The 26,065-nt window shown below is 45.4% G+C and overlaps 1 protein-coding gene across 1 annotated transcript in view; it reads left to right on the top strand.

Moving 5' to 3' along the window:
- Positions 1–10,299: 10,299 nt before the first annotated feature.
- COP1 (COP1 E3 ubiquitin ligase) overlaps positions 10,300–26,065 on the top strand; it is a 126,610-nt gene continuing 110,844 nt past the window's right edge. The window contains 7 exon segments of the mRNA XM_084290703.1: positions 10,300–10,702; positions 10,704–10,853; positions 16,004–16,063; positions 17,633–17,730; positions 19,013–19,089; positions 21,978–22,097; positions 23,705–23,773. Of these exon segments, the coding sequence (XP_084146829.1) occupies positions 10,494–10,702; positions 10,704–10,853; positions 16,004–16,063; positions 17,633–17,730; positions 19,013–19,089; positions 21,978–22,097; positions 23,705–23,773 (783 nt within the window). The 5' untranslated portion in view covers positions 10,300–10,493.

Raw genomic sequence — 26,065 nt, 5'->3', positions numbered from 1 at the left:
GCCTGACCTTCTCGGCCACGTAAGCCTTCGGGCCATAAAGCATCCTTATCCAAAATCTTGACCTCATGTTTAATTTTATCACCGTTGACGTTAACGGAGGTTGGTTAAACTTAAGCGCATGCTGGATGTTTCAGCTTTCCTGTATCGGGGCCTCGGGACATTTCCCATCGCTGACTGATGACCTGAATTCAGAGATGCCTTTTCCCTGGCTTTGATGGGCTTCAGCTTGGCACGCACGCAATTCCTGGAATCAGTTTTCCACCACAGATGATCGTGAATCAATCATTTGCTTTCTGAACGTGTTCCACAGAATTCCCTCAGCTTTCAACACGCTGGCACCTTTCCTACCAGAAAATGAGTTGGCTCAACAGTTCTTGGGAGAGCAACCACCCCGAGAACTGTTCCCGCTTGGGAACAAAGGGATTTCAACACTTGAAGTGAACTTTTGTGGGATGACCTTTTTCAGAGCTTCCCCACCTTTGCTGAAAACCAGTCTCAACAAAAATGTGCTCGTGGGCAGAGGGCGGCTGAGAAGAAAGTGCGCACAAGGGTTGTCTGTGAATAGCGGTGAGCCCAGGGTGGTCTAGAGAAGACTTTTACATGTTCACCAGACCCTTGGGTATCTGATCTTCCCTGGACTACTCTATGGAAAATCGCAACAACACCCAGTATGAATTTACCTCACCTCACATGAGGTATCTGGCAGGTTGGTTGTCTAAACCGAGCAAAGCATCCAGGCTCTGTCTTTGGTCAGTAAAGAGACGAGAAGGAGTTCAGAGGTTAATTTATCCCAGGTATTTGAGGAAACTGGCTAAGACAGCACCAATCACCCTCAGACATCTGCTTGATCATCCCTTTGGCAATTGAGGGATCCCAGATGACAGCTTTTGCTGCCACAACTAGCTTTGGGATGGTCAAAGTTAGTTAAAGGGCATCCTGCAACTTCACGAATCTCTCACACCATCCGAACACCCCAGTCTTGGGGTGGCTGCTCAAGGAGGGATGAAAGCCAGGCAGTGGGAGAGGAGCATGTTTGCAACGAGGAACAAATCATTTTTGCCTATTCGTTTAATTGTCGGATGCTGCCTCTCTCCCCAAACTATTCATGAGTAGATGGCAACTTTCTGTAATTTAATCATTAGTCCTAATTATTCAGTCCGTCTCTCCTATTAATAACAGGCAGTCAGCAGATTGACAGTAAGCAGCTCCGTGCAATTATTTTGCTGGGTGAGGCTGGAAACACGAGCCGTGCCAGGTATTTCTGCTGGGGCACAGATTGCATGGAGCATCCCTGCCTGCCGGCCGCGTGGATACGGAAGCCTAGAGCTGCATTTCTGGTGTGAATGCCCCTGTTTGCAAAATGAACACGTGCCAAAAAGCTGCTGGTTCCCAGACTCAAAGGCATTTGTGTGAATATCTGTGAAAAGGGAATACAAAGAAGGACCGAAGCTAATATATTTTAAATAGCTCCACAAATCATCGGTCTTGGTGTTGCAGGAGACAGCTTTCCTCAGGTTCAACCGTGTGCTCACACATTAAGTTACAACGGGAATTTGCCACCTGAAACTAATGGTGATTTATGGCGAGGGTACATGAGAAATACCCAATATTTAATTAGCATGATGTTAATCAGCTACATTGCAGTCCCCTTCCTCCAGCCACACCAAGACCCACGTCAGTAGCATGTGAAGCCTCTGTCTTCCTCTCCTTGTGATATGGGGCAAGGATCCTGGACATCACCGAGCCACAGGCGAGTTATTTATGGCTAAGTAGCTTTAAGGCCGTTTTTGAGGCTGCAGCCTTACATTTCAGCAGGGAACAAACAGGGATCTCCTTTATGCCCGTACAGAACTAAATGTAAAGCCCCATGAGGCAGAACCAACTGCTCACGGGCATGCCCTTGTCCCCCAAAAGAGGCGGCTGCTGCTCCAGCTGAGGAGTTCGCTCCAGACAGAAATCCCTGCGAGGGGAATGCATCGACTTCTGGTGGGGAGAGCTCTCTGGTTTTAAATTCACTCGAGATGCAGAGTTTATTCAATTATCAGCCATCGAGAGAACGAAACGTGGCTTCAGTCCAAACACCGAACGGGCAGGGGAGAAGATGACAGCCAGGTTAACCCTTCGTTTACCCTCTGGCTGGAGGAGGGTGGGCAGCGGGATGGCACCGAGCGATCCTACGTGTGTGCATGGTGCGGTGCCAAGGCTAAAGCTATCGGCTCACAGAAAGGACTTTTACCCTGGCCGTGCCTAGGAGGGCAGGTGGAAAAAACTCAGTTTGATGTGGTACCCGACAGGAGGATGCTCTGTTCACAAGCCCCCTTTTGTAAGGGGACCCCAAGGAGCACAAAGGGCCCTCTGTCCTCAGGGGAGACCCACGGCTGGAAAAAAACAAAGAGAGACACCGGGAAAGCGTCTGGTTCATTATTCCTCTCTGAAAAGCTCTCCAGCGTCAGGCTTTTTGAAGGAAGACTCTGGGCGAGGAGGGGGGTGTGGATTAAAGCTGAAACTCATTGGAAGAGGCAAGGAGAGGGGGAAGCGTGTGGTGGTGGGGCTGGCGAGATGCGGACCCTCGCCAAATGCCCCGGGAGAGCCTCAGACGGGGGCTGGCAGCGGGGACCGTGTGCCAGTGCAGGCGGCTCAAAAAAAGCCCAGAAAAAAGGCCTTTTGCCTTCCTCTACAGCATGAAGGCTTTGGGGAAACTGCTCCCACAGAGGCTGCCTTCGTGTGAGCTGAACCTGGGGCGCAGGGAGCATTTCCCCTGCTGGGAAATAACCCCAGCTGAGTGTGGTGGGCAGCAGCAAGCCCACCCCGGGGAGCACTGTGCCTCCACTAGCTCAGCACCAGGGAGCACAGCTCCAACACCCAGAGCTGCTCAGCCTCCTGCCCCCCTTGGGGTGCTTTTTTCACCCCACCGTTTTCGCTGGGGCTGTGCAGCCACTCTGGGGAGCAGCAGGGTGCTGGATAGGAAGCAAACACCAAACAGCACTGCCTTTTTTTTCCAGCTCCACGTCTGTTGCTTGGATGCAATTTCTGCTGGGTCTCTAGTCCCGGGCAGGGAAGGGCTTGCTGGCTGTGCTGGTACCCGAGGCAGGAGCCCTGGCAGCTCTTTTGCCCGGGCTGAGCTTGCCCTCTGATGGCAAAGCCCGGTAGTGAGAGCAAGCCGCTCCTTCGGCACCCCTAGGCTCGGGGGGAGCCTTTCCATCGCCAGGGAGCCCCCCCAGTGCTGCTGCTGCTGCACAGGCACCCTCAGTGCCGGAGCTCGCCCAGGGAGCAGGGGGAAGCCAGCAGCTTTCCCCAGCCACCCACCAACCTGCCCAAAGCCAGCAGCTGCTGGCTCACACGAGCCCTGCCATCGCCCTGGCTGCACTGGGTGCTGCTAGCAGGGTCCCTCGGGCACCCCAGCCATCGGTCAGGCCCCCAGCCCACCCGGGAGGCAGGGCTGGGGAGCAGACCCCACACCCAGCCAGAAGGCAGGACAAGGGACGGACACAAGCACAGCTCAGAGCAGCAGGAGAGGCCCAGACCTGACCCTAAATACAACCCCAGCCAGTGGGTGCATGGGTGCAGGTTCCAGGTGGGACTGTTCAGGGCAGTTGAGGCTTTTTGGTGCCCTCGGGTTCCTAGTGTGACACAAGAGGCAGAGCTGAACTTCCCCCCTATTTCTCTGCTGAAAGTCAGCCCCCAGGGATGCACCCCTGCAATGACAGAGCTCTGGGCTGCTCCAGCTTCAAGGAAATCCACTTGGAAAGCAGGCACTATACAAGGGTAGAGCTCCCCTCTGTGCACACACTTGGGAAGAGATGTAGGGGACTTGCTGCTGCCCATCTTTCTCCCCCCTTTTCAGAATGAAGTGCCATGTGCACGTGCCTGGGCACTCCGGGGTCAGAAAAGAAAAGTGCAAGGGTGGTGAAAACTGCAGAGCTCTTAGGACAATTTTTCTCACCGCATCACTTTGCTTCCTACATCAAGGAGGAGATGCGCCCAGCACTGGCTTTGGGCAATGAAGAATAGCACACAAACAGAGGGAAAAGCTCAGTTTGACAACTGGGCAGTGTGAAATTTCCCAGGCTGGAAACCTGCAGCAGGTCGGTGCATCACCCCTGGACATGCCCTTGGTGGCAGCTGCCTTCGGTAGAAGGGGAAAGTTTTCATAACCCACCAGTCTGTACCAGGAGGATCGATCCAGGAGAATGACAGTGGACTGGAATATATTCAGCCCGGTCAGCCCTGGTACGGTCATTCAACAGGCTCCAAAATGCCGAGAGATTTGAAATAGATTTCTGCATATGAGTTTCAGTTCCTGATTTTTTGAAAACTTACAGCAACCTAAGCCACACACACACTTCTTTAAAAACACCACTGAGCCCCGTGGCTTAGGCAAGCACCAGACCTCGGCAGCTGGGACCACGAGGAGATTTCAAGCCATGAAGTAAGTCCTCACAGGTGGTAACAGGCAAGGCAGATGATTTTGCTGTCCGTAACATATTGGAGAAAGTTCACAGGAGATATCAGCACACAGTAATGCTCAAAAAACAATTGCAAGCCACTAAATTGACCTGTTATACATCATAAGGGCACACAAACTACATCATTGTTGATTATATTTTGTGGGAAAGAAATCAACCTGGGCAGAGATGCCAAATTCATTTTTATTAAAACAATTAGTACAGCATCCTGAGGCAGACCCAGGGCTGCTCAACTCGAGGACAGGCCAAGCCTGTGTGAGAGAGAAACCTGCAGCAGCCCTGCTTACACTGAGCAGTGGACAGAGGCTTAGTTAATGTTTCCTGGGAAGCCCACTCCTTGAATGCAAGGTTGAAGACTCTCAGCAAAAATAGTCCCATAAGGCAACCTTCACCCTACCCCTGGGCACGCGCATTTCAATGCGGTGTTTAGTAATAAGATACTATCTGTTTGTTTTTCCCCTTGTAAAAGTGATTTCAAAATTCTGAGCAGTGAGTCGGGTGTTTCTGCTTGGGTGGGTCAGAAATGAAGTCAGGCTCCCCTGCAGCTTCGCCACAGACCGCACACGTGGAAGCGGAGTCGCACGTGCATTGCTGGTTGGGTCTCTGCAGCACCCAGGAACCTTGGAGACAGCATTTCAGTATCACAGGAGAACCACCAAGTGTTTTTAACCTCATTTTAGCTCAACCAAATCAAACCCCACTTCAGAAGATCTGAATGATCCAGTTGGCAGCCAAGAGGTGACACCTTTCCCAGATAAGCACTTTTTATTTTCTTTAAATGATCGGAGCTGTTCAAATGCAGCAGTAAATGTTAATATTTTACTTTGCTGGTTCTTTATTTCTGAAAATGATGCTTGAATCACGTTTGCTCAAAATCTCTACACTAGCTTGGAGTTAGGTTAAGGCTAATGCACAAAACTCCTCCTGGGAGTGGCAAAGGTGTTGTTATAAAGCATTGGAAAAACAAAACAAAACAAAACAAAACAAAAAACTATTTTTAAATAGCATTGTATAATCCTAACTGTAACAGATGTCACTAAGCACCCTCCCTCCCAGCAATATTTGATTCTGCACTTTTAAAACAGAAAGGAAATTTAAAAGAAAAAAGCCAATACTGCCCATCCACCGCGCCCTCCAGATTCCCACTCCTCTGTGCCTGGCTTCAGGAATTAAAGCTTGGAGATGTGTGTCCTGGTTTCTCCCGGTAAGCAGAGGAGGGAGTGTGCCTAACGGGTAGGAACTGGGTCTCTTGGACAGCTGTGCTGCAGGTTTGCTTTAGGAGAAGTTGCTGACAGCCTAATTTTCAGATTTATGGAGCAGTAAGAGTTGCCATTGACTCTGTAACCAGGTGATGAATCTCTCCATGCTTCATTTTTTTCAGCTAGAAAATGAGAGAAATGGCGTTTCTGTCACTGGCTAGCTGGGAGGTTAATGCAATGATTATTAATAAGGCTCTCTAATGACCTCTGGAGCAGCAATTCCCAAGCCTGATGGCAGCTCCTACCGGGGGCTGCAGTGCACCTGAACAGGGTAACGGCCCTGGTGGAAATTAGGTGGCAACCACAGGCTCTGCAACGGGAGCAGAAGTAATTTTCCTAATGAGTCACCGGCAGTCAGGAGCGGAACCTGGGACTTGAATGTCACTTCCCCAAACACCTGGCCAGCGTTGCTCTGCGTGGAAGGAGTTGCAGACTCCCTGGCGTCCTTCACGATTCCTGCAGCTGTGCCAGGAGTGGGTATCATGGCTGCAGCGGCCTGTTGCACAGGGAAATGGATCTGCAGATATAAAAGTCACAAAGTGGGGCTTATAATGAGCAGGATTTACGTACCCAGAAGAATAGAACCTACATTGCTATTAAGGTTCACACACCTATAGACACAACTTTTCTGCTCCTTCCTATGTCAGGGCTAGTGTGTCACCCCTGCTCACGCAGGACAAGAACCAGAATGATGCTGTTCAGGACGCAGTCAGTGCCCACCTTCGGAGGGTGGACAATGTGGTAAAATAAGAGCAGGTTCCTACAGCCGGTTTTCCAAAATGTACTCCTATTAGAAACACCAGTTTTGTTGTGCAAAGTAATCCCTAAGGCAGATAGAGGCAGCTTATCCTGGGGTAACCGAGCTGTTTTCAGTCTAGGTTTCAGGGCACTGAGTGATGGGCTGGGTACGAGGCGCTTGCCTTGCTGTGTTCCACACACCTTTGAAGGTACGGACACGTTTATCTCCTTTAAGAGAAGACATAAGCTTAACACCCAGGTTAAGTGAGGAAACAGGGATTCTTTGGGACAGGTTTGAACAGGACCCCAGGAAGAACGTACTACAAGGGAGTGCAGAGATCCCCACTCTCCCCTGCACTGAACCCAGCACAAGTTTTGCTCCCAAATGGGATCCCAGCCACAGGGCAGTGTAAGCAATGGGCATGCAGCTTACTGCAGGGAACAGAAAAATCCCTTACAGCTGATCTATTGTTTCACTCCTGTACCCCTGCCACCGAGCCTAATAACTGTTGTCAATATTTGGACTGTAGCAAATTAATTTAGTGCTCATTTTGTGCTAACAGGGACTTGAGGATAACTGGCATGCCACTGTTCCAGCTGTGGTGAGCTTTAAAGCCATGAACATTAAAACCGTGTCCTTTATCCTGCTACAACACACAGGTATCTCTAAGAAGTAGCATGTAATCTTCCCTTAGGCTGCATACATTGATCTTGAAGCTGGTAATGCAAGGTAACCCTAGGAAGGAAAGGTTTCAGGTGGTTAGGAAAAGCCAGAGGCTGTTCAGTATTCATCTGGGCAGTGCAGAAAAAAGTCTTTGCTTCAGGGGCCTCCGGGAGTTCATAATGATATCCTGAAGCTCAGGTATTAGGGAGTTGGTCTTTCAATGCTGAAGGTGCTGAGTGCCACATTCACCACTAGGCCTGCAGGTGGAGGTGGTGCAGGGAAGGCCAGTTACACAGAGGCATCGGAGGAGAAATATCTGACCCTTAAAAGCTTTTACCTGGCCCACTTTTTCCTCCCTGGAGCACAGCCAGTAATATTAAGTATCAAAAAATTGCATGGTTTTTAAAGACCATGCATTTCAGTATGCATGAAGTGCATTGACAAGCTACTGCTTATACTGGTGCTCACTAAAACTGTTTTTCCCTGGAAAAATTAACAGTTCACTGAAGATACTCATCAATAAAGCTTCTGGACACTCTGGAAGACAAGGAATTGTTGCTTTCCTTTCTTTTAATAAAAGGAAATGTGATGCACACGGATGTCAAGTCAGGTTCAAAGAAAGATATTTTGGCACTTTTCTTTAGCCTCCACTGAAATCAGTGGGAATTGATGTGTTTCAGTGTCTTTGTGGGATTAGAACTGAGACTTTCCAGTCAGAAGGCTATTTAAACAAGGGGAAGAATCTTTGGCTCACCCCTCCCCCCCAAAAAAAAACAAACAAAACCCACAATAACTATAAAAAGGAAACTTTTCAATAGCAGCTACAAGGGGTTAAATCATGGGAGTGACAGTAACGGCAGATGTCATCTTATAAAGGTGAGGCTGCTCTGACCCATCTCTTAAAGAAAAGTTGCTCTGACTTCCCAGACTCAGGTTTGTGTTTTTTTGTTTGTTTGTTTGTTTGTTTGTTTTCTCAACATTAGGAGTAAACAAAAAAGCAAATGCCCAGCTGCATCTGGGGAGATCGGGGATTGCACCCCACAGCTGTCCATGCACATCAGCACCCCCCCAGCAAAACAAGAGCTGGGGTTCACTGCACTCCCTTTGGGAGATGCAGAATGTGGCCAGCCCTGCCACATGCACCAGAGACATCTGACCAACACTGCCTACCTGAAGCCACCTTTTTCTCTCAGACCAGTTTTACCAGCTCTCATACTGGTTTTGCAGATGACTGAAGGTGCACTCTGCTGCCTGCACTGGGAGGAGTGCTGCAGAGCTGATCTCTCTGGGCGTTTTCCCATACCTGGGTTTAGGATTACCATCCTCGGGGAATGCCCTTGAGTTTCCCCAGCTGCCTCGAAATCTCTTTAACCCTAGACAGGGAAAGCTGATGGCAGACAATACAGTTACCCAGTGCAAAGCAGGCAATACACCTCCACAGGTCATTTGAAGAGAAATGAAAGAACTGGTATCTTTCTGCATTACGTCTGGCCAAGCTGAGAAGCAGGCAGTGCTGTTTCATGAAGCCCTCTGACTTCAGTTTGTCTCACGGAATCCTGGGGCTGGAGGAAACGTTTTCCTTGACACACAAAGCATCTTTGGGGAATCATTCATTATTGCTTTATGCATTAACTTTCTGGAACTTTATGGAAGTGGGCTGTCCTTGCTTCCGTAAAACTGGGGACTACCACCTTCTTGTAGGGAAACTGGCACATTCCCTGGGTCTGGTTAGTGGGATTACGAATCGCTTGGGCAGAGAGTAGGCTCAAGCCCAGCATAAACTGCTAACTCATTACCAGGCACAATGCCTTTCTGCGGGGCTGGACAACATTCAGTTTGTGTAGAAAACCTCAGCAGAGTAGAGAATTGTGAGTGACAGCATCCCATGGGATACAGTTGGCTCCTTCCTCGTCCTTGAAGGTCCTCCGGTGATGGATGCTTGGGGTGGACAGAGAGCATCCTCAAGGGACAGCATGACAACCTTGCTCCTCAGCACTGTAATAAAGACACAGTAGCTGGGAACACCTCCTCGCTCTTTCAGCCATCCTCTGCACTTTCCTACCTCTCCCCCACAAAAAGCCAGACGGGCGGCTGCTTTCACCCCACGCTCTCCTCGCCAGCACTCCCCGTTTCCCAGCTGCACCTCCATGACGGGTCCCCTTCCCCTCAGCCAGGGCTGGCCTCCTGCCCCATGGGGCCTCCGCTGCACCCAGGGAGGGGGAAAACGGGATGGACCCAGGCTTTGGGGGGCCTCTCGTGAACTGGGGGAACCCGCCCACAGGATATGGTCTACAAATTTAAAGGTCTTTCTTAAATGGTTATCAGGAAGGCAATGAATAATCCAGAAAGGTAGCATTTTATGGGGCAAAAAACGATTCACGTCTTGGAGAGCTTTGTGTATTGTGATCTTTTTTGATGATGTGACAGAGCTAGGTGAGGCTGCACCTCGAGTGCTGTGTTCAGCTTACTATAGGAAGGCCCCTACAGGTCTCAGGGGAGACCTCATTGCTCTCTGCAACTCCCTGAAAGGAAGGTGTGGGGAGCTGGGGATCGGCCTCTTCTCACAGGTAGCTAGCTAGAAGACTAGAGGGAATGGCCTCAAGTTGTGCCAGGGGAGGTTCAGGCTGGCAATGAGGAGACATTTCTGCTCAGAAGAGCAGTCAGGCACTGGGACGGGTTGCCCAGGGAGGTGGTGGAGTCACCGTCCCTGTGGGTGTTTGAGGAGAGGTTGGACCTGGTGCTTAGTGACACGGTTTGGTGGGTGATACTGGTGGTTGGAGCCGATGATCTTGAAGGGCTTTTCCACCCTCAATGTTTCTATGGCTGCATGGACTGCCCGGGACTGCTGCGGGTGTCAAGCACCAACCACCACGGGCTGAGGGCAAGGAACGGCGCAGGAGGCGAAATGGCGGAGGGCAGAAGACCCCCACCCGCCCACCTCCACGGCGGAGCGGCCCCAGCACCCCGCGGCCCGTCCCGGCAGCGCCGCGGCTCCCGGGAGGGCTCCGCAGGCACCGCCCGGGGGCAGCGCCGAGCGCGGGGCGGCTCCGCGGGGAGGCTCCGCCGCCAGCCCCGGGCCCGCTCCGCCCTGAGGGCAGCCGGAGCCCGCCCCGCCGCGGGCGGCGCATGCGCGGCGCCGTGTGTCCGCCTGTCAATAAAGCTTGAACCAGCGCCGGGCCGGGGGCGCTCGGGCGGGCGCGTTTGGGTTTGGGGGTGCTGCTTTTTTTTTTTTCTTCCTTTTTAATTTTTTTTTTAAATATTTTTTGAACCAACTTTATCGCTCCGCTGGCGCCGCCCGCTCGCCCGGCGATGCGCTGAGGCGGCCGCCGCCGCGCTCGGCCCCGCTCCGCCCGGCCCGGCCTCGGCATGTCGGGCAGCCGCCCGCCGCCGCACCCCGCCGCGCCGCCCGCCGCCGCCTCCTCCTCCTCCTCCTCCTCGGCCGCGGCCATGGCGCCCGGCTCGTCCTCCTCGGGCGGCTCGGCGCCGCGGCCTGTGCTGGTGGCGGCCGCCGTGTCGGGCTCGGGCGCGGCGGTGGCGGCGGGCGCGGGGCTGGCCCGGCTGGCGGCGGCGGCGCGGCCCGGAGCGGGAGGAGGAGGAGGAGGAGGAGGAGGGGGGGGGGGGAGGCTCCTCGGCGAGCGGCGGCAGCAGCAGGAAGAGGCCGCTGCTCACCCCGCTCTGCAACGGGCTCATCAACTCCTACGAGGACAAGAGCAACGATTTCGTGTGGTGAGAGGGGGGGGGGGGGGCGTATCGCGACAGCGCGGGGCGGGCGGCGATAATAGGGGCGGCCCCGCGGGCACCCGGCTCGGCTGTGCCCCCGGGAAGGGAAGGGCTCGCCCTGCCTCCCAACACAGCCAGGCCGCCCCCAGGAGGGCCCTGAGGCGAGGTGGCCCTTCTGGAGGTAAGCACAGGGCTGCTGCTGCCCCGTTTGGGGTTTGTGCCCCTCCAGGTGAGGTGTGAGGCTCGTGGCTGCTGATCCTGACAGAGCCAGTGAAACCCTCGTGGGCTTTGCTGGGGATGGTCAGCTGGCGTGACATAACGGTAGTGCTCGTGTCAGCCTCGCACCTAAAACCAGATGGGTAGGAAAAATCTGCGATGATGAGATAAAGGTTCGTCTGGAGTCCCTTCATGTGTTGTCCTAATGTTTGGCCCAAACTGCAGGTCTTGACTGGAAGTGCCCCTTTGGCAGGTGTGGGGGAGCGAGGCTCTGCGTTGAGAACTAGCTGGTAATGCTGGGTTTTAAAGAGCACCCTATTGCTAATGGCTTTCAAATCTTCAAACATAAGGAGTAGGTTTGGCTTTTATAGCTGGCTGGATGTACTAAAATGTGAGAACAGAAAGTTGGGGTAAGTGTTCACAGCTGAGAGGCAAACCGTGATGATGAGATACTGGAGACAAGCATGGGTTAGAGGAAAGTCGTGCATCTGAAGGAACCCGTAAAACAGTAGGAAAAGAAACGGACCACAGCTGGCAGGGTGGCCTTGTCTGGCTGTGCTGACTTCCAGGTGAGGGTCAGATGTTCGGCATCTCTGCAGGACAGGCATCGTAGCAAAATCCTGCAGACCCGATCCTATAGCTTTGTAAGCGATCTGGCAGGGTAGATAGGAAATATCCCTACTACTAAAGTGAGAACCTGCAGCTGCTGAAAAGTTAGTGGCAGGAAAACCAGCAACTACTGGCTAGTAATAAGGAGTAATTTCTGATCGTTACTTCTCCCTGTGGGTAGTGGCTTGCTCTGCAGCAGAGTTGGGGTGAGCGTACGTCCCTGATCAGCGGGGGTCCTGCTCTGAGTGCCAGGCCATGTTAGATGCATTTAGGGGAACTTGTTTTGGGAGATGTCTGCCTTGCTGCTGCTCACGGGTTTTCTGGCTGTGAGTGTTCTTGCTTCTTCCTTCCCACTGCTGTAATGCTCCAGCAGGGCTGGTCTGCAGCCATCACTCCCTATCCCTTTAGAGTTAGCTTTTGCTCTGTGTTTGTTGTCTGTTGTAGACATGAATGTGTTTGGAGGGAAGGGAAACAAAGTAAGTTTCCCTTGGGAAAAGGACAGTTGAAATATTTTGCATTGGTTCAAAAAGCAGGGTTTCTTACTGCTTTTTGTACAGGTAAGTGCTTCAAGGAGAGTGCATAATGAATTGTTTTCTCCTCATCCAGGAGTACTGCTGGCTGAACTAAGTGAGAAGGAAAAATCAGCTGAGCAGTAATCAAGGCAAAATGTCTATTCCTGTCCCCCTCTTGGTATTTACAGGAGAGCCATGCTGGGTGTATTTAAGTGCAGGTCAGAACCTTTAAGAGCAAGTGATAATTATAGTTAACTTACCTGGGTTCCTCACTGCCGTGTGTTTCTGTGGGCTGTAGGGCTTGTTCTTGTTTATATTAACAGTAGATTCAAATTATAGTACTTATCTTTTTTTTTTGAGGTAGCAATACAGTTATGTAGCAGAGAAATAAAAGCTCAGCTGGCAACTTTGGAGTTTTGAGCAATGTCCAGTAAGACGGGTGCATGTGTGAGGGCTTAAATAATTGATTTAAGCGAGCTTTGGCTGTCCCAGCCTGAGAGGCAGGAGCTTTCTGTGTGCCATTTTTCCATAAGGATGCTGTCAAGCCACTGCCAGCTGCAGGGAGGGGAGCGTTTGACAATTTTTCTGCACGTGGGCCGTGAGTTCCTGGTAGCGGCAGCTGTAAAGTCTGCAGCAGATCCTGCCTGCACCAGGCTGAAGCTGGGAAAGAAAAGAGAAGTTTGGGTGAGTTGCGTGTGTGCAGGTGCATGTGGAAATACTGTAAACAGTGTGCGCAACCTGCCTGTCTGTCATCCAAAAATGCCCTCTCAGCACTGTGAGGCTGAGGCTTTAACCCAAACGTTGGCATACCTTGCTGGGCTGGGTTGTGAAACGTTCAGCAAGTGTACGTCAGGAGTTTGTACATGGGTGCTGTTTGTGGTACGTAGCACCTTCCTGGAAGTGTGGCGTGCCCCACCAGGAAAGTGTGTGTGTCTGACTTGCCAACTGCGTGGTGGTGAGGGAAACTTTTTGTGCCTCTTTGTGCACGCTGTGGATTTGAAGGCAGACTTTGTGCTGCTTCTGCAGCCAGGCCTTCCTGCAGTTGCCTGGAGAGTGTCTGTCTGAAAGGGAATCCTCTAATTGGAGGATTTCCTTCTCTCCAGCAGTGTAATTGCCTACGGTTTTCCCAAGCCTTACCTTAACCCTCCCAATTAATGGTTCACTAAACCTTTCTAAAACCAGTTACTCTCTGCTTTGCTTCCCAGATGGAGGGGATCATACTGCCGGCTGACTTTTCAGAGGCTGTTTCATATCAGTGCTTGTTTCTGAGCTCTTTCATAAATACGAACATGTGGAAAAGAGTATGTGGCATACAGACCTGGAGAGGTACAGCCAACTTACCTGGCTGTAGGAAGCACTGTTTGCTACACTTAGAGGTAGACTTGTGAGTCTTTTCTTAGGTATTTACCCATTAATGGTGATGCCAGGCATGGACTGAGTATGTTTGTATGTTTGTGATCTGGTAAGTTCCTTTAATAAGGAGTGCTTCAAACTGACTGGAGGTCACAAACTGAAATGTTACCCTAAACTGCTCTTTATGACAGTTCTATAATCTGAAACAATGATAACTCCATAATCTATTCCTGTGTTATAGCTTCGTACTGATCAGATAGTAATGGCAGTGCTCTTTAACTGGTCACACTCTGAGGAAATGACAGAGCCTGGAGTCGGTCCCGCTTTCTTCTTAGACCCAGGAAGAACAGAACAGGAGGGAGAAGCTGTAAGCAGGTCCTGTTTGGTGTGGGACAGAAGGAAGTATGAAATGTGCTTGAATTTTATAGTGACTGTTTCCACCAGGTGTTCAGGTAGCTGAGGTTGACAAAAGCACTTGAAGTACTCTGAAAACAGCTGGCAAAATGCAGAGGCAAGTAGTTGGTTAAAACAAAAATGTTTGATATCTGCCCTGATGTCTCAACCATGGAGAAAGAAAATACCTGATAAGCCTTTGCAGTTCAGAAAGTGCTGGACAAGGAACTGTTGAGTAAATAAGGTATCGGTATCTGGTAAGGAACACTGAAATCTATGGCTGCTGAAGTACTTTGCATCTTTTTACATGGCACTGCTGCTTAAGGCTCTCAAGTAGAGAATAAGAGCTACCTCACGCATAGGAGCCTTGATTTTGCCATACCTGTGCTGCTCAGCTTTGGCACATGCTGCAAGCTGCAGTATGGCTCAAGTTCCTGCCTCTGGCCTTTAATCAGTTCTTAACCTTCCCTCTCTAGGATCCATTAAAACAAATGGCACACAGCAACTCTCATGTAACAGCCAGCTTGGCTTTGATAAGTATTGAGATATCAGTCTTCTTTCCATTTGTAAATCAGTCAGCGTTTTGGGGTGAAACTGTTCTTAATGGAAACTTCAGGCTCTGTTGAATGACCCTGTGCTGAATGGCTGTTTCTGTGGGCTCTGATCATTTTTTCTCAGCTGTTTCAATTCCGTCACTTCTCCAGTCAAGCTGGTATGGAGAAGAATAAGTTTGGAAATGGGGGCCTGGAGTAGCTGTGGTGTCAGGAGGACATCTTCCTTGTTTAGCTCTGATTTGCCACATCTGACTGCAGCCAGAACAGCATGGTAGTCTTGGTCCCTAGTGCACTGCCTGCAAGAAATGCAGGGGTGTGCTGGAGAAAACACACCCGACCCCGTAGGAAGCAGCAGTTTTTAGCATTTGTGGGAAGTGGGGCTGTGTTATGTGGCACAATTAGAAGGCAGAGAAGTTTAGCTCTGTCACCAGTGGGGAGAAACCAGCCTCAGATGTTCACACATCTTTTTTGCAGAAAAGGACCTGCTAGGGAAGAGAGGGGCAGGTGGTCGTTAATCATTTTTGTGGCTTCTTCTGGGGAACAATTGGTGGGCAGTGGCTTGGTTGGTTCAAAGAATAATGTTCTGGTTTGATTTGTTTGCTTCTAAGCCATGTGTATGTAGCTGATGTGCTGGGATGTTGAAGACAACCTGGTTTGTGCCCCAGGGTGGGCAAACTCTTTGAGCCATCCATGATGCCCAGTTTGGTCACTCTGACGGGGATCGAGTTGGTAGAGGCTGCAACTTCATCTCCAAATACTATTTTTAAAGCCTGTAGAGGTATCTCCTTCTCATGTTTAAATGCCTAACGGGGTCTCACAAATTTCTATTCTCTGAAAAAAGCGATGAGATGTGGGACTGACTTCTCAGGAGCGTTGGCGATGGGCCTTTCAGCCTAGAGGGGGAGAAATGGAGGTGAAATCAAACCTGCTCAGCCAGTGGTGTGGTCTGAGGTCAGGTGTTTTGAACTGAACTTTGGAGAAGATGGATGCTTTGCAAAAGCTGTTAGCAGTCCTGTAACAGTTGCACGTCCTTCTCCTGTCAGCTCCCTGCCTGGTCCTTGGCAGTTATGAAGGCAGTTGGTTATGAATGGCTGTTGGCTGAAAAATAGGAGAATAAACTGATTTTGGCATTGCTTATAAACACCTTGTGTCTGTTCACAATAAAAACAAATGTTTATGATCAGTTTGAGATTTAATACAGATAGCTAGGAGGTCCTTTGCTTGTCAGAGGTACTCTGGCTTTGGGTAGTTTGCAGCTGTTGAAAGCCTCACCAGTGAAGGCTCACCTGGTTTCCAGTTGTAGCAAACTGCAGGATCGTTCCAAGGCCATAGAGCCCTCGATTGCCCTTTTGATCTTTATTCTGCCTAGCTGCTGTTGCACTTTTTTGTCCTCTTCTGCTTTACAAACAGAAAAGATTACCTACGAGTGATTGGGTAGCTGCTTTGAATTAATACTTTTTTTAAAAAAAAAAAAAAAAAAAAAAAAACTTAAAAAGATGTCTTTTGATTTTGTTTTCAGCCCCATCTGTTTTGATATGATTGAAGAAGCCTACATGACGAAATGCGGACACAGCTTCTGGTAAGATCTTTGTATCACGCGGTGCTGGTGACCTGACATCATTGTGAAACCCTTTCCTTGAGTTTACTGCTACTTCTGTTTTCTGTCCCTGTGCTGAAGAAATCGAAATCAAAATTTAAAAGGTGGTTACCAGTTAAACTAAAATGAAGTCTATGAAGTGTTAAAACCCAAACTTTGTGCCACCATGATTTCCTCTGTAATGCAACAAAATGGTCATAAACTGTTGGTAGCATTCCATGCTCAGAGTCAGAGCAGTTTGTCAGCTTATTTTCTTGGGAAATGGAAGCTTTCTGTTACCACCTGAAGCAGTGGGTCCTGCTGTTACAGAGGTCACAGGAGCCAGTGTTGGTGTTGGGAGGTTCTCTCTTCCTTCGTGCAAGACCATACGGTTTGAAGTGGCTTCCAGGTTGTCTAGGGTGATTCTATTAAACTTCAGAGAAGATGCTTTAGGCTTGTTTCTTTCTTTTCCCCATAGATCTTTTTCTCTTTGCAAAATGTTTACTAGGAAGCTCTTGTATCAAATAGGTTCAAGGTTCACATTGTTTCAGTATGTTATCTCTGGTTGTCACAAGGAGCAAGAATGTTTCGTGGAAACATACAAGAATCCTCTGGGGCAGGTGTACAGTTATCTGCTCCTCCGGATCTCAACTAGGGGTTGGAATAAATGTTGAACTATCAGGCTTTAATGTTTGCTGTATTCCATACTGTTATGGTGTCTGTTAAACAGAAACAAATCTCCCACCTTTTCAAGAAGTAATATTTTAGTAGCATAAAACACCTTGAGCAACAGAATCAGTTAACTTTCAGAATGTTTTGACCTCTATATGTATACGGGTAAGATAACGTGATTTTATGCCCTATATGTAATATTTTAACCTGGTGATCTGTAACACTTTTTCAAAAGTCCAAGATAAGAGGCATTCAAATACCTTTACTTAGGAAGAACAGAGCAATGTTGTCTGATACCTTTTGAAATTGACATCAAGCTTTGTTCTTAGGGAGTGAGGTGCTTAAATTTAATGTTAAAGTGCATCTTTGGAGTTACTCTGTCCCTCAAATAGCTAAGAGCTCAACAGTGACTCTGGAGTGACTCGTATTAATAGCTGCTGAGAGGCAGAGGGGAAATGTGAGACCCTGGTGAAGATACTTTGTCAGTGCTCGATTACGTGAAGTGCACAGTAGTTTTCAGTGTCACTTGCAAACTATTTGGCTAACCTGGAAAAGTTGCTGCTGAATAACACGGTCTGTCTGCTAGCTCTGCATGTGGAAGCAGGGCACAAATTCAAGATTCAAGCATAACTGAAGTATGCAAGTTGCCGTAATCCTCAGTGAAATAAAGGAGTAAAGTACTTAAATACCTTTTTGTAATCCTTGCCAAGAAACTTCTTTTTTTGCTGTAGCATGCTCCTAGTCAATATTGGAATGCTTTGACTCCACTGTAAGTTCTCGACAACACAGCTGTTAGCTAGCAGTGCAAGTCAAGTACACATTATCTAAGGTTGATGCTATTTCCTTTGTACTTATGTTTTTTTCTTTATGTTTACGTACTTTATCTTGTCTTTTAAACAGCTATAAATGTATTCACCAGAGCTTGGAAGACAATAACAGATGTCCCAAATGTAACTATGTTGTGGACAACATAGATCATCTTTATCCCAACTTCTTAGGTGAGCTCCATGCTTGTTTTTGTAAGAAACATCTTTGTTGTGATGGAAGGCATGTACTTGTAAATTCATCCTATAAATAACTTGCTTGCAGATATTGAAAATGAAGGCCAAGCATCACTCCTTTGGTCAACTGCTTTTTTTTTTTTTTTTTTTTTTAAAAAAAGTGGTCAACTTTTTTATTTTTAAAAAAAAGTGGTTAGTAGTATAGGTTGTTACACTCCATTGTCTCTAGCAGTCTTATGTATGCTGAGTTACAGCAGGGAGACTGACTTGCTGCTTTATGCATGCTATAAAAAACAAAATGAAGATGTTTTCTGGCGACTTGAGATTTGGATCTCTACTTTTGTTTTCCTGCATTGTCTGTTTAATAATCAAGAACTTGTGCTGTTTTCAAAGTATGAACACTGAAAGGGGGAGGCTGAATTACTTATGGTACTGCTTTGGTGACTACGGCATGGTCCAAGTGGTGTGTGTGTGTAAATTACATAAAATATTCGTACACATATGCAATCCTAATTAATCGCTGCATAAGCAAAGAAGGAAAATGATCTTCACTGGAAATAGTTAAATAGTGGGTTATGAGGAGAAAACACCAAAGAAAAATGCATTGGAGTGTGAAATATCGAAATTAAACTAAATCTTGATTTCATATGCTGGGATATCTGTTTAATAATAGATTAAAAGCTATGGTAGCCAATGAATGCTTCAGAAACAGTCATCCTGATTTAGACCCAAGCATGTTGTGCAGAAGATGGTGCTGAGGCAAGTCTTGGAGGATGTATAAAAAAAAAAAAGAGGTATACATGTAAAGGGGTGAGCTTATCTTGGTCTCTTTACAGTGTTTGCTAAGCTGGAGTGAAATAAAACTGTAGCAAAAATAACTGAAGCAAAGAATGTAGTGATTTAAAGGAGCAAGTTGTTCTATTTGGCTGCACTTGTTCTCAGCCTGTAGTAAGTCTGTTAATGTTTTATTTCCTTCATACTCCTCTTAGACGTACATCTGCCTTAAAGCTGGAAAACCATGGTACTTAAAAATAAATAAATGAAGCAGTTTTAGGGATGTGTAGGCATTATGTTTACTGATTTTTTTTTTTTAAATCTCTATCCTTAACAAATTGTCCAAAGAAGAAATTGGTTAGAGAAAAATGGACAAAATGTCCCACTGTTTTAACTGCTAGTAAACTTACTGTGGAATTTATAATTAAAAAAAATAGAGGTGGATTTTATATGCTTATTTTGAGAGCTCAAAACTAATCTCTTTTTACGTCTATTTGTTTTTCAGTCAATGAACTGATTCTTAAACAAAAACAGAGATCTGAGGAGAAAAGATTCAAACTGGACCATTCAGTGAGTAGCACCGTATGTTCCAACTTTCTTACTTTATTTAATGGTTTTATACAGCAATTGTTATTATGTGGCTTAATTTCGAATAAATTGTATTGTTGAGCTGTTGCATGAATTTGCTTTATGGGGTAGTAATACAGATATCGGTGGCACTGTATTCCTTCAACCTTGATAATTCCACTTCTTCCTGCCAGCTGTTTTACAGGTAAAAGCAAGCTGTGTTAGTGTAACTAAATGTCATGTAATATCTTGAATATAACGTGGGAAACTACCCTTAGAAGCACACTTGTTTAAAGGTAATAATCTTCATTCAGTGCTGGAAATTACAGCTACAATAAGACTAATAAATGATCATAAGTGCTGCACGCTTGTGTGATCATGTGTGAGAAGTTACGTTCTACAGAGAAATGGAAGGATAATACCAACCACAAGAGGGAGAAGGATGTGTTTGGAGTAGTGGTGTTCTGGCTCTCATCCCAGAAAAAACTGCCTGGTTCTCTTCTAAACTTTGTTCATGTCACGGAATCAGAGTGCGAATTAGCCTGAGCTGCATTCCTGGTTGAGGGAAACCCTGTACTGCAGCAGTGGATGCTCCTGTACATTAAGATCAAAAAGAGTATATAATATTAACCAGGAAACTTGCATAATAATTGTCTTACTATGTCTGGTTTCCTTCCTTGGCTTCTATATAAGTCATAAATAAGGATGCAAGGTAATACTGAAAATCAGAGCCCCTGTTTTTCTCAGTTTAAAAAGTACAGCTCTATTGAAGTGTTATTAGTTTAAGGACTGCATTGCAGAAAACTATGCTTTTGGTAGTTGTATGCTTTAGAAAAGAGCAGTCTTCAAAGATTCATTCATTTACTTGCAGTCAGTTCTATATTCAAGATAAAATATAAAGGATTTAGTATCTCATTTAAAATGCACGCAGCTAACCTGAAGGCATGTACAATAACTTCTTGGGATTTGGTTCCACTTTCACAGAAAGCACCTTTAAAAACTGCCAGTAGATGCATCTAAGTTAGATAACTGCCATCAGATGGAAATCTACAGTGAATTATTCCAAAAAGTTGGGTCTATCTCTTGGCAACAAATAAAAATACCAACATCTTCTAAAAAGAGCAGCTTTGCTGCTGTATGAGCTCCTTAATATGCATGCTCTCCTCTTGTACTACTTTTGATGTTAAGTGAAATTATTAAAGACATGTTACAGCAAATGAATCCTGTGTTAAGCACCATTTCTTGGCAAAGGATATGTCTCATTAATTAAGAAATCACGTTACGGCATCTCTGAAGCTTTCTGAATAGTGCAGATTAATAAAATAATAGCACTAGTCAGTAAAGATTGTATTTTAGTCCCTTCAGTGATGGCTAGGGCAAGATTTATACCGTATATCAAACAAATATATAGCAGTCTTGTCTGTACTGCAAATGTAATTCTAGAATCTGAGCTGTTATAGATATGAGTCTTTTCCTATACACTTCTCAATTTATTCAGACATCTTTCTCTTCAACCTTGCCTATTGAGCCTGACAAACATGTAAACCGTATTCCAATTGCTTTCCATTTCTGGAAGAATTTTTTTTCAAGGTTAATATTTTGCCTCTTTTCCTTTTGAAGTAGTCTTCAACACGTTTAACTTTTAATTCTGTGTTTATGTCCAAAACAAACTCCTTGTGGGGCAGTCCATCTCCCAAATAAAAAGAGAAATGTTCCTTTTTCATAAATCTGATGCTTATTCTCATTTCATTCTTATGAAAATGAAATTATGCCCTGAAAGTTAAGTTGTACTACTTAAAATCTGTCTTATATAGCATGTTGATTTGATTTAAAGTTACTTATTTTTTTTCTAGTTGTTCTAGGTTGAAATTGTGCTGTGCTTTTTGTCTGTGGCTTCCACAGGTTCTAAGTGTTGTGTAAAAAGAAATGTTCTGTATGAATGTTACATTCTTTGTCTTAATCTTGCCAATACAAATAGGTTATAGCCTCTTAGAAATTGTCTGCTTTAGATTGGGTGGCATTTCTAGTTGCTTGCAAACCTAAATATCTTGATTTAGCGTCATAGCTTCAGAGGACAGGGTTTTTTGATCCAGCTTTGTTTTTTCTTTTTTTTGAAGGCCTAAAGACCTTTCAACCACATCCTGAGGTTTCCTAATGCAAAGCTGTGCCTAGTGTTAACATATTATTCAGCCTTTCCTGTTCTAAAAGATACTTTTTTTTTTTTGCTAACTTTACTGACAACGAGAAGGGCAAACAACCTGTAGAGAAGGGAGAATGGGCTTCATGGTAATGTGCTTGTTCTCCAAGGAGTACTTCTCAGTTCTAACAGGTTGAATGAAAAGATCACCTTGATTAGTTTCGTCTTCTTTCTTGCTCTTTCATTTCCTATGAAAATGCTCCGAAGAGGAATAGCGTGGGAAGTGGGAATTAAAGAAACAGACCAATACTACTTTCTAACATTTGCATTTAGTATTAAGGCTTTACCTATTACTTAGTTAAAAAATTAAAATGTATTGCCACTTAACAATATTTCAGATGGATGTAACTGAACTGAGCTTCAATAAACAACACTGTTTCTCTCCCTAGAAATATGTTCTTAGAAACTAGGGCACAAATCGGATAAAATTGTGGCTCTAATAATCTCTTCCTAACAGTAGCTGTGCTCTCATAAAGTACAAGTTCTCAAAATATCTTCCGAACAAGATAAGCAGTAACACAGAGCAGTAGGACAGAAGAGCTATGGCCTGTACATGTGGGAGGGTTGGGAATTGTGATTCCTGAAAAATGCTTTGAGGTTTTTACAGAGGGATGAAATACTGCATTTTTGCCTTTAATATCTGTTGCTGGATATAGCCATGGGTGTCTTGAACTTAATGTCTCTCCAATGTCTCTCATCTTTCTAGAATGGCCATAGGTGGCAGATAATTCAAGATTTGTTGGGAACTGATCAAGACAATCTTGACTTGGCTAATGTCAACCTGATGCTGGAGCTGCTGGTGCAAAAAAAGAAGCAGTTGGAAGCAGTAAGAAATCTCTTGTGTCCTTTTTAAATGAAAGTTAATAGCTTTTTCTTTTTATGTCGCTGTCCTCTTAAAGAAAAATTGTAGTGAAAGTTCAGATGTCTCATATTAAGTCAGTTTGAAGACTTAAGCAATGTGGCTTAGGCAAAGCTATTTCTATGATTTAACTGCAACATGGCTAGGTTGGGATAGTTGTTATGTATTTGGTCATTCCATGCTGTTAGTCTCAGATGAGCATTTTGCAGTTAAAAGAACCAGACCTTCTAAATTCAACTGAATTATAAATTTGGCCAAGTGAAGTTGGAGTAGAATTTCAATGATGTTTTAAAACAGGTGAGGAAAAGTTGTATTAGAAACTGCTTATCTTATTCGCTCTTGCAGAATTAATGTTTACTTACTCTCCTCCTATCAGAACCACAGGCTAACTGGAAAACTTTTATTGACTTTGAGCAAAATTATGTTACTGTCTTGTGTGGGGGGCTTGTACATAACTCTTTCATTGTGGTTCAGTGAAAATGAAGTGGAAGTAAAGTTCATAACTTCAGAGTAAAAGCACTTTGTATTCAAGGCTGTTTCACACTTGTGACAAATGTGAAACAAAGAAACAAGATCTAGTGTATAGGTGCTTCTAAGCAGGAATATCTTTTAAGGATACTAAGTCCAAAAAAAAAAAAAGGACAAACCCAGCTTGACACTTCAAGAACGCTAAACGTTTTATTTCTACTTGCTTCACTTTTTAAATTATAGTCAAAGGGCTGGGGAGGAAGAATAAGAATATCTCGTGAAAAATAGTTTTCTTGCCTCCTGATCTCTCTACTTTTCCTGTCCCCTCTGCCTTTAATGGTTTGTATGCGATAATATCCTGAACCTTTTTGAGTGTATGTTCACAGTCCTCTAGTGGCAAGTATTTCTGTAGGTGGTGAAATGAAGCTTTAGAATGCTGGGATAGGATTAGGGCTATATTAATGCTAAAATACTTTTTTTTTTTTTTTTTTTTCCCTTTTATGCACCTCTTCTCTTGCTCTGATAAGTTTTTGGCTAATTTAGGTGAAAATATTAAACCAATGGTTGAGGCAAATGACCTGTTATGGAAAGATTGGAAATGGATATTTTCAATTTCACCAGTAATTTTTGTCTTCCATTCACGAAATCTTTAGCAGTCATCCCTTTACATAATCTCAAATGTTAGTTTTGGCAGGCAGTGTTTTTTATATAGAAGTAGCATACTGAAGTATGAAAATCACAGAAGTGGACACTAATGATCTTCTAGGACAGAAGATTAGTCTTCAAAGAATCTGTATTCCAAAAGCAATTTCAGGTGCAGTAGACAAAGAAAAGCATTTCCTCTTATTAGTAACTCTTCAGAAATACACAAACAAGAACTGCTACAAGGATTTCTGCCTTCATGTAAAAAGTTGTGATCCAAACAAAACTTTAACACACGTGAGGCAAAGGATAACTACTGTTCTTAAAACTGCATTAACCTATTTTCCTTTCCTTGTCTCTGAAAGCCGTTTTTATGCAAAGCGTGAATTTCTGTATATAAAATGGATGTTTGTGTAACTGTTGGGTAGATATTAAGAGAAACACTCTTATTTACTGTGTTACAGGAGTCCCATGCTGCCCAATTGCAGATCCTCATGGAATTTCTTAAAGTTGCCAGAAGAAATAAACGAGAGGTAACTTGCTTTGTTTTTCAGCTGGTGAGGTGTTGTTTGTGGCCTTCTGTCATTTTGCTTCTGTTTAAGTGATGTGTTAGCCTGACATTATCTCTTTAAAGAAAAAGACAAGGCCTGTTTGGGGAAGTCTCATGCAGATGATATATGGGATTCAAGGGAAATTAATCTGTTTGTGTGACGCCTTCAGTTCTTAATCTCTTGCCTTTTTGTCTCTCACTGATGTAAATTCAATTTGGAATCTCTATCCTATAGTTCTCTTCTTCCCACATGCTTTACCAAATTCTTGAAACAAGATATTTTCTGTGATGGAAAAGTTGAAAGCCTGAGGAGGAATGAAACTGGTCTGTCTCATTTTTTTTCTTTTTAGCGTATCAAATGCCATGACTAATGCTGTGCCACAAAAGAACAAATAGTCTGTGCTCTTCCTCATTTGTCTCAAAATGAGCCTCCTAAGGAATTAGAGAGGGTTCCATAATCAAATATATTGTCTTTCATGGTTTGGGACTTCTCATCTATAACTGTCATACAAATAGCATAAACCCTGGTACCAGAAATATCCTAGAAACCTAGAGAAATGATGGTGAAAACCACAAAAGGAAAAGCTTTCAGGAGGCGCTGTTCTTTGATGCGGAACATCAGACCAAACAGTGTGAATGCAAAGTGCTGCAAACTTGAACCATGTTAAGGCAGTGTGCATGAGAAACCTTTTTCGGAATGGTTTGAGGGTCTGGTTGCAGAGTCATCCCGAAGCATGAAGCAGACTATTTGTTTAAGCCTTCAAGGTTAAAAAGAAGATCTTTATTTCTGTTGGTTTTGGTTAAACAGCAAAGGCAGGAGCACTGTTTGAAACCACTGAGGCATCTCCACATCTATTTTTTTTTTTAAAGTGGTAGGAAGTTACTTTATGACACCCCTCAATCTTCAGAATATCTATTTTCATTTTTCTTCTATTCCTAATGTTTAGGACTATCCAGTGAGTTTAAGAAACTTGAATAATCTTTGTGGCAGAACTAATGCAGGCTCCGGCCATTGTCCACGTGTGCTCATTAAATACCTTCTGTGAAAACTTGATGCAGCTTGAAGGACTGTTGCGAGATTTCCCAAATTTCACAAGAACCATGTTTGTCTGGGAGGTGAACTGTGAAGCTGGTGTGGCAGGAGGCTCATACACAGCCGGGGCATCCTTTTTTTGAGTAATGGTTCAAGTGCAAGGCATTTGGGGGCAATACCAAGAATAAAAAACAATGATGGCTTGGCTTTGCTCTCCTGCAGCTGAAACTGAGTTGCAACAAGTCTTGCAGAAGGAAGTGCTATTGGTGCCTGCCTTAGGTCACCTGTTGAGTGGGATGGATGAAGGGAAACTGCATAGCTTCACTTTTTTTTAACATGTGTGGTGTTCTTCCACTGACTGTGTTCAGCACCTGGGGAACCTTTTCTATTATGTGTGTACCATTGCCTTTAGCAGTAATGGACAGGGACTCCATCATTTTTAAGGCTAAGAACTGGCCTTGGGAACATCCTGAAGCTCACTGGGACAGAGGATCTACTTCAGATCCTTTGTCCCTGCTTGTGTTCCCTCTGGTGTTGAGATTTCTTCTGCTGTAATTTCTTTAACCCTGTCCCCCCCGTGCCCTTTGTATCCCAACATGAAATGCAGACTGTCACATCTCAAAAGACCTCTGTGCGGGCCTGTCAGTTCAGAGCTTGCCGTAGTGTTAGCATCTAGCCTTGCCATTCTTCTTAAAGGAAATGAAGCCTTGTCAGACTTGTACTAGCAATCTTTCTTTTTGGCTGATAAGAAACAATGGATAGAAGCATGGAAAATGCAGAGCAGTCAAAAAGATAGTTTTGGGAAGATATCAGAACGTGTATTCAGTGATCAAGACTCCAGCTGTACTGCTAGATTAAATTAATCCAGCTGGTACTTCTGCTACAGGAAATCCTAAGCTCCTCCCTGTAGGCAGCAGAGTTTGTTACACATACTACTTTATAGAAAAAAGAAAACAAACATATTTTTATTTGGGTAGTAGAACTACTGTTTGGAGCAAGGACATGGCTTATGCCTGTGGTGCAGGTGTATCTGGGTGTAACCTGCATGGAGATGTCTGTGGAAACCTGAGGTGCTAGTTCCGAAGAGGGCTTTAGATGATCTTAATGAAGTAAAGCAGAGGAAGGTTATCGGGGATATGTATGTATTCTGATGCTGTAGAAGGTGACTTCTTAAGAAGTAAAGATGGAACTCAGCATGCAAGGACCTTGGAATGCTTCTGCAAGGTATTCACCGTAGCTAAG

The sequence above is a fragment of the Netta rufina genome (genome assembly GCF_964035555.1).
Source record: "Netta rufina genome assembly, chromosome: 8".
In the NCBI taxonomy this organism is placed as follows: Eukaryota; Metazoa; Chordata; class Aves; order Anseriformes; family Anatidae; genus Netta; species Netta rufina.
This window is presented reverse-complemented; position numbering and strand designations above follow the sequence as displayed.